The following is an 8,850-nucleotide window of genomic DNA, read 5'->3' on the forward strand; positions in this document are numbered from 1 at the left end:
CGAGCAGCTCTGCATCAATTTCACCAATGAGAAACTGCAGCAGTTCTTCAACCACCACATGTTCGTGTTGGAACAGGAGGAGTACAAGAGGGAAGGCATTGACTGGGTTTTCATCGATTTTGGTCTTGATCTGCAGGCCTGCATTGAGCTAATTGAGAAGCCCCTGGGTATTTTGTCCATCCTAGAAGAAGAGTCTATGTTCCCTAAGGCTACTGACAAGACGTTTGAGGACAAACTGAACAGCACCCATCTTGGCAAGTCGGCTCCATTCCAGAAGCCAAAACCACCGAAGAGCAAGGATATTGGCCCCGCCCACTTTGCTATTGCCCACTATGCCGGCACCGTTTCCTACTCTATTACTGGCTGGCTCGAGAAGAACAAGGATCCTCTTAACGACTGCGTCGTTGACCAGCTCAAGAAGAGTAACCTGAAGCTTCTGCAGACCATCTTTGAAGATCACCCTGGTCTTGGTGGAGATGCTAAGGCTGAGGGCGGCGGCAAAGGTGGTGGTCGCAAGAAGGGTTCTGGCTTCCAGACAGTTTCTGGCCTGTATAGGGTACGTAGAATCATATTTTTATGTCCAAAGACCTTAGGTATTTTCGCGTAGTTTATCTCAGTCAATGAGAAGATCGAACCAAATAACGTATCCGCCTAGAATAATCTGTCTATTGTCTTGTAGTTCTGTGTCCTAAAGTATTTCCATTATGTTCGCCTACAGGAACAATTAAATAAGCTGATGCACACCCTCCACTCGACACATCCTCATTTCGTGCGCTGTATCATCCCCAACGAGTTTAAGCAACCCCGTGTTATCGATGCCCATCTTGTTATGCACCAACTGACCTGTAACGGTGTGCTTGAGGGTATTCGTATCTGTCGTAAAGGTTTCCCCAATAGGATGGTGTACCCTGATTTCCGTCAGCGGTAAGCTGCATGGCAAGAAACAAAATATTTTAAGCAAATACGTGTTGTTTTTTTTCCTGTAAAACTTTCACTAAAGTCAAAGTAAAGTTTATAAAGAACAGATAAAAAAATTGATCTACTTTTAACACCATATTTGGTATGCAGTTACAACATCTTGGCTCCCAATGCGGTCCCTAAAGATTTCGCCGGCGAGCTGAAGGATGCTGGCAGTATGCTGATTTCTCAGACTGGTCTCGATAAGGACGAGTATCGTATTGGACATACTAAGGTACGACGATCTGACAGTTTTTTACATTTCGCAGGTATACAATTCTGGCTGCTTCGGAAGCTAAGAAGCATTCTGAGGCGAAGGATGCCTCTATCGCAGTTATTTCAAACATTGGTCTCGACAAGGATGAATATCGCTTCGGTAGCACTAAGGTTGAATGCCACTTGATGGTTTTCACGTTTAATGTTGGATCCCGGCTGTTGTCCGGAGAGGACATATGTCCTATAATGTGGCTAACGGTGTTACAAAACTGCCGTTAGAAAATACTCGTTGTCTTCAGCAGTGTCTGTTGCTGTACCCTGCATGTGATAAGCAAATGTGTTATATATACGCTCTAATTTTCTCTCACGAAATCAACTTTCTTTTTTTTTTCCATTAAATTTAATCCCATGTAAGGTGTTCTTCCGTGCCGGAGTTTTGGGTCGCCTTGAGGAAATGCGTGACGAGCGTCTGGCTAAAATAATGACCATGATCCAATCGGCCTGTCGTTGGTACCTTTGCAAGAAACATTTCCAGAAGCTGAAGGAACAACGGTAAATAATTTACCAAAGCTTTATCGCTAGTTATCAGACTCTACGTCAAAATGTATGTATGTGTAATAAGTTAATTGTCTAGTGTTGCAAAAAGTAAAATTACAGCATTATTTCATTTTTAGCCTGGCGCTCCGTGTTCTCCAGAGGAATCTTCGCCAGTTCGCCCAAATGCGCAATTGGGCTTGGTGGAAACTCTTTGTTAAAGTTAAGCCTCTTCTTACTATGACAAAGGCTGAGGACGAGCTTAAAGGTAAAGATATCAAACAACAATTATTGCAATATACATAATATATATTTTTAGATAAATAAAAATTTGTACTTACCTAATCATATTCAGAAAAAAAAAGCTTAAACATATTTTTTAATCGTTTATAATATCTGACGTAAAGAATACTTCGTAACTTTGACATGCAGCTCTTGAAGATAAGCTCAAGGAGGAGATGGAGAAACTGGCTAAAGAGGAGAAGCTCCGCAAAGAACTCGAGGCCCAGAACGCCAAGTTGGTCCAGGAGAAGAACGAGCTTTTCCTCCAATTGGAAGCCGAGCGTACCGGTGCGGGTGACATTGAGCAGCGACTCAACAAGGTGAATTCTCAGAAAACCGACCTGGAGCGCCAAGTTCGCGAGTTGGAGGAGAAGCTGCACCGTGAGGAGGATAATGTCAACAAGCTGAACCAAAACAAACGAAAGCTTGAGGGAGAAATCAGTGCTCACAAGAAGGACATTGAGGATCTTCAATTGTCTCTGCAGAAGGCCGAGCAGGATAAACAATCGAAGGACCACCAGATCCGTAATCTTAACGACGAGATTGCTCAGAAGGAGGAACTCATAGCCAAGCTAAACAAGGAGAAGAAGTCCCTGCAAGAGCAGGGAAGCAAGACTACCGATGATTTGCAAGCACAGGAGGACAAAGTGAACCATCTTAACAAGGTGAAAGCTAAACTGGAGCAGACCCTTGATGAGCTCGAGGATTCTCTTGAGCGTGAGAAGAAAGCCCGTGCCGACCTCGACAAGGCCAAAAGGAAGGTTGAGGGAGACCTAAAACTCGCCCAGGAGGCCGTGGCCGACCTCGAGAAAAATAAGAAGGAACTCGAACAGACCATTCAGCGCAAGGATAAGGAGCTTGCCGCTCTAGCCACCAAACTCGAGGACGAGCAATCCCAAATTGCCAAACTGCAGAAACAGATAAAGGAGCTGCAACAGCGCGTCGAAGAGCTTCAGGAAGAGCTTGAAGCTGAGCGTCAGGCCCGTTCTAAGGCTGAAAAACAACGTTCAGACCTTGCCCGTGAGCTCGAACAGTTATCAGAGCGCCTAGAAGAGGCTGGAGGCGCCACGTCTGCCCAAATTGAGCTAAACAAGCGCCGCGAGGCTGAGCTTGGTAAGCTCCGCCGTGACCTCGAGGAGTCCAACTCGCAACATGAGCAGATCGTTTCGGCCCTCCGCCAAAAGAACAATGCCACCGTGGTCGAGATGACAGACACCATCGACAATCTCAACAAGCACAAGGCCAAGTATGTATCTAGCATAAACCTCTTATGTCTAGCATACCCCTCCCTAAAATATTTATGCTATTATTTTAGTTGTTGTTCAATAAGCAGCTGATACCAAGAGCTCGTTTATATCAATGTTCGTGAACATGATCTAATCTAAAACTTAAACTCAAAGGCTCGAGAAGGAAAGGTCCCAGTTCAAGTCAGAGGCCGATGATATGAGACAGAACGTTGAGCACGTTCAGCGAGAGAAGGTACTCGAGTTTTGGTAATAAAAATAATAAGTTAAGCGATGCAGAGTCGCACTTTCGAGCGCATCGTGGAGCAATCAAATTCAGCAATTTTAACCCTCTAGATCTCACTAACCGCATTTTGGAACCCTGTCCTAAATATAACCTTCTTTAAAGACTTGAAAAGGACTGCGCTGGCTTCAAGTCTCAGGCTATCGATGCCCAATCTTCTCTGGACCACGCTGTGAAGCTTCAGGTATTGTTCTCAATGAAATTTCGGTTGTCACTATATGGCATTATGTTTACACCTACACGATGTCAACGGAAGAGTAATATCATAGTGATACAAGTACCCACTCACTTCTGCATATTAACTCTGCATTTTTTATATCTAAAGAGCTGGACCTCTACCTAGAAGTTGAGTTGAGAGGACTGTTTTTCTAATTTTTCTAACCGTTGACTCAGCATTTGACTAGCATCTTGATCCTGCACCATAATTATGAGCATTTGCATGTGCAAGCGTCTACGTAAAATCATTTAACCAGGATACTCTCTTTAGGCCAATGCTGAGCGTCAGGTGAAGATGCTTGAGGTACAGCTGCAGGATACTCAGTACAAGCTGGATGAATCGAATCGTACCGTTAATGATTTTGATGCTGCGAAGAAGAAATTGGCCCTCGAAAATTCCGAACTCCAGCGTCAGCTTGAGGAGGCTGAGAGTCAGATCAGCCAGCTGTCCAAACAAAAGGCTTCGCTTGCCAGCCAAGCTGAGGAAGCCAAACGCTCTGCTGATGAGGAGAACAGGGTGCGTCATGTATATAACTCCTAATAACAGGAGTAAATGGTTTCGAGTATAATATATAAAGTATAGTGGAATACACTTGCTCGTTACTTAAATAACAAAATACATGTTGTTGGTATCATGGGAGCACTGCGGTATTATTCAGTCTACATACTGTTCTTTTTATATAGGAGCGTGCTGCTATCCTTGGCAAGTACCGTAATATTGAGCATGACCTCGACAACCTGCGTGAGGCTCTAGAAGAGGAACAGGAAGCTAAGGCTGATCTTCAGCGTCAACTTTCCAAGGCAAACGCTGATGCTCAGCTCTGGAGGAGCAAGTATGAATCCGAGGGCCTTGCTCGCCTCGAGGAGCTTGAAGAGTCTAGGAAGAGGCTTCAGATTAAGTTGCAGGGTGCCGAGGAGATAATCGAGGGCTTGAATGCCAAGGTTTCTGGCCTTGAAAAAACGAGGAGTCATCTGCAGGGAGAACTCGATGATATGCATGCTGAGGTCGACCGCGCCCAGCAGCTGGCCGTTCAGCTTGAAAAAAGGCAGAAATCGTTCGATAAGGTCATAGCCGAATGGAAGGCGAAGACCGATGATCTTGCTGCCGAGCTGGATGCCTCTCAGAAGGAATGCAGAAACTATTCCACCGAAGTGTTTAAGCTTCGTGCTGCTTATGATGAGTCGCAGGAACGCTATGAGGCTGTCAAGCGGGAGAACAAGAATCTCCAGGATGAACTCAAGGATCTCCTCGACCAGCTTGGTGAGGGTGGCAGGTCCGTGCATGAACTCGAGAAAGCTCGTAAGAGGCTCGAGCTAGAGAAGGACGAGCTCCAGCACGCCCTCGAAGAAGCTGAGGCTGCGCTTGAGCAAGAGGAAAACAAGGTTGGTTTGAAAACAGAAAAACAATTAACATTGTTATTTATATAGTTATGGTAATTCGCATTTATAAATAGGCTTTCGGTAATCTCATGCTGGCTTTCTGCTTCTAGGTGCTCCGCGCTCAGTTGGAGCTTAGCCAAGTACGTCAGGAGATCGAGCGCCGCATCCAGGAGAAGGAGGAAGAATTCGAAAACACTCGCAAGAACCATCAACGCGCCCTCGATTCTATGCAGGCTTCCCTTGAGGCTGAGGCTAGAGGTCGCGCTGAGGCTCTTCGGCTGAAGAAAAAACTGGAATCCGACATCAACGAGCTTGAGATCGCTCTTGACGGAGCCAACAAAGCAAATGCTGAGGCTCAGAAGACCATCAAGCGATACCAGCAGACGATGAAGGACATGCAGACACAAATTGAAGATGAGCAGAAGGCCCGTGACGAGGCTCGTGATCAGTATGCCAATGCTGAACGCCGCGCCAACCAGTTGCACGGATCCCTCGAGGAAGCTAAACAGCTTTTGGAGCAGTCTGAGCGTGCACGTCGCTCAGTTGAGGGTGAGAACATGGAGCTGCGCGAAGCTAACAACGAAATGGCCGCTAACAACGCTTCTCTTGGAATGGCCAAAAGGAAACTTGAGGGTGAGATGGCTGCTCTGCAGGCCGATCTGGATGAGATGATTAACGAGTGCAAGGCGTCCGAAGAGAAAGCCAAAAAGGCCATGGTTGATGCCGCTCGTCTCGCCGATGAGCTCCGCGCCGAACAGGAACATGCTTCTTCTCAGGAAAAGATGCGCAAGGCTCTTGAGATTCAAATGAAGGATCTTCAGGTCCGTCTAGATGAGGCCGAGGCTGCTGCCCTTAAAGGAGGCAAGAAGCTCATTGAAAAACTCGAGCACAAGTGTCGCCAGCTGGAGTCTGATTTGGAAACTGAGCAACGCCGCCATGGCGATGCTGCTAAGAATGCCAGGAAAGGAGAGCGTAGAATTAAGGAGCTGCAGTTCCAGGCCGAAGAAGACCGCAAAAACCATGAGCGTATGCAGGAGCTTGTCGATAAGCTCCAGCAGAAAATCAGCACTTACAAACGGCAGATCGAGGAGGCTGAAGAGATTGCTGCTATGAACCTGGCCAAGTACCGCAAAGCCCAGCAAGAGCTTGAGGATGCTGATGAGCGCGCCAATCTTGCCGAACAGACCGTTGCCAAGCTCCGGGCCAAAAACCGTTCCTCAGTCAGCATGGCCCGCGAGTAGAATAGCCATCGACAACGCTTAATAGACTGACACTTCCCGCAATATCTGTCCGCTCAACCATCCACATTATTACTAATAATAATAATAATTGTTAGATCATCTCGTCCTCGATGCACCCGGAACTTTCCGCTGTTCGCGCATTAATACGATATGCCTTGGTGATTTTCACAGCAGATATTGCGGGTACGTTCTGTGTGCCTGTTACTGGGAGACAGTGATGGTGCCACGAGCTTGCCGACAACAACTGAAGAAACGTAACGCGCTGCTTTATCTCACCGACATCGACTACATATTGGCAACCCGCTACCACAAGCTGACAAACTCGTCAGTTGGTTATAAACCATAGGCACACTCATGAGAAACTCTCCCGTTACAACTGTCCTGCGTTATCGAAGGCTTAATATACGAACAGCCAGTAAGCCCACATTACGATTAGCCTCAAATAAATGCGTCATCATTGGCCTACACACGATATTGTTTTTAATAAAACAACCCTTGATATTAACTGTGTAGCGTTGCATTTATCTTGGAATTAACAACAAAGTAGTACTTATTCGAATGTAAATATAGCTTTTAAAGGAGTTTAAACATTTTTGAAGATGCTATAATAGGCAAAATGATCCGTAGAATACCAAACAATCTTCTCAGTTGTTTTGAAAGAGTGGTTGTTTAAAGACTTTCTAACAGCGAATTGCGTTACTTCAGTTACTATCCAAATTCTTAGTATGCGTAAGTCTTTAGCTGTTTTATCTATTATGTTAGTTTTGTATAGTAATGGCAGTAAATTAATCGCCATACTGTGTATGACTTGGTTTTAAAGAGAAGGTTTCGTTTCGCCAAGGATAGGACTAATAAACAGTTGCGTGTACATCAAGTACAGGCTAAAAAAAAGCACGAGCTCAAAGCGGTCAAACATTGTAAAAAAGGCTTAAAATATCCTAAGCATATTAATCGTCGAAGCTCTATCTCGGCAATCCAAATGACAACTGATATTCTTTTCTTTCAATCCTATGTCAAAAATCTAGTTGTACCAAATCTAGCTCTTAGAGCCGCTTTGATGAAGTTTCGCGCCCTTTCCATTTAAATCTTACTGAGCACCGTCCGGTGCGCTCCATGAATCCATTCTTCGAATTTCTTAGGATCCGTGTGAAAACTGGTTTTCGATCAGAAAAGGAAATGTTTAGTTTTGGTGAGGTTCATCCAGCACAGAAAGATTAGTTAATAGATGATCTTCGCTCAAATTCCAGAAACGACGCAGTGTCTTCTTCGTTAAAGGAAATTTGCTTTTCACTCTAGAAATTCCTGGCTTTCATCTGGTTCTGGGAATATGAGCGCATATCTATTACGACAAACAGCCCGCAAAAGGTTTCCCTAATTTGAACGTGTTAACCTGCAGTCTTGGGTTAATATTTATTAACTCTTCATATCTGTCAGTCAAATTATAATAAGACCTTATAATTTGAAAACATTAATATAGTAATTAATCATCAATGCTATATATTGATTTTAAATTTTATTGACTTATTAATGAAATAATATAAGGCTCATGACGCTTACCATTACATGCCTTTTTTTTTTTGTAATTTTATCTACTAGAGTCTAAACGCTCTAACTACCGATAAATCAATTGATAATCTAAGATTTATCATACAATGTATTAATTAAAACAAGCTGAGCGACAATCAACATTGTTGTTTTCGTTATTGTGGTAAAGCGAAAACAAAAAAGATGATACTATTTGGCCAAAACAACTATAGGATTTTTTATCACAACGATCGTTATTAGATTATTATATTATATTATTATAATTATATAGGTTATTATATTAGAAGATTAAAATACTGCACGAGTTTGCACTCGTTTCCATTTACTCATATAATATTTACATTTTGTCACTAATTAAATTGACCGAAACAAATAGATTACATAACGGCATAGACAATACATCGGTGGTTGCTTTCTAACAATATATAATAACGCTAAGTAGTAAATAGTAACAATAAACGCGACAAAACAAGTCAGGAAAACTGAGATAATAATAGACTAGAAATACGATAATAATAACCACTCCAACAGCTCACAGACAGCAACGACTGGTGTAATAACTAAACGCTGAATAAAACCATCACCTCTCAATAAAAAAAATGATACGAAAAATAAGCAACAACGCCTCCTAAATACTAGAAAAAAATAAAAATAACCAATAGGTCATAACAATTATAACTGATAAAAATGATAACAAGTGGTGAAAAAGGAAAATTTTTTTAGAACATTTCTGTACCAACAAACCACTTTTTAGCAGAAGTAAAGTGCAATGTTTTTTATTTCCTTTCTTGTTACATCAAGGTAACCATGTTCTTGATTGGCCTTGTGACTATACCGTGGTAACGTGCTTCCTTCTCAAATGTGAGGATTTGAAAATGACTTAGGTTCGAAATCAATATGTAGTATTCGAAGCATTTATGCATAATGATAGTATACGGGAGCACGATTGCTA

General features: G+C 43.2%; 1 protein-coding gene across 3 annotated transcripts; it reads left to right on the forward strand.

Annotated features, from left to right (window-relative positions):
* Positions 1-58: 58 nt before the first annotated feature.
* Positions 59-6,820, forward strand: LOC147758807 (myosin heavy chain, muscle-like). 3 transcript variants are annotated; one of them, XM_086993847.1, is made up of 10 exons: positions 59-556; positions 719-924; positions 1,069-1,192; positions 1,589-1,725; positions 1,848-1,975; positions 2,140-3,235; positions 3,390-3,468; positions 4,004-4,249; positions 4,417-5,115; positions 5,223-6,820. In XM_086993847.1, exons 1-10 carry the CDS (start codon positions 59-61, stop codon positions 6,351-6,353), a joined length of 4,344 nt encoding a protein of 1,447 aa, XP_086849973.1. In that variant the 3' UTR covers positions 6,354-6,820. The 3 variants fall into 3 exon arrangements, with proteins under 3 accessions (XP_086849973.1, XP_086849889.1, XP_086849930.1); XM_086993763.1 differs by lacking the exon at positions 3,390-3,468 and adding an exon at positions 3,622-3,700; XM_086993804.1 differs by lacking the exon at positions 1,069-1,192 and adding an exon at positions 1,227-1,344.
* The last annotated feature ends 2,030 nt before the right edge of the window (positions 6,821-8,850 follow it).

The sequence above is a fragment of the Varroa destructor genome, unplaced genomic scaffold (assembly GCF_002443255.2).
Source record: "Varroa destructor unplaced genomic scaffold, Vdes_3.0 BEIS01000001.1, whole genome shotgun sequence".
In the NCBI taxonomy this organism is placed as follows: Eukaryota; Metazoa; Arthropoda; class Arachnida; order Mesostigmata; family Varroidae; genus Varroa; species Varroa destructor.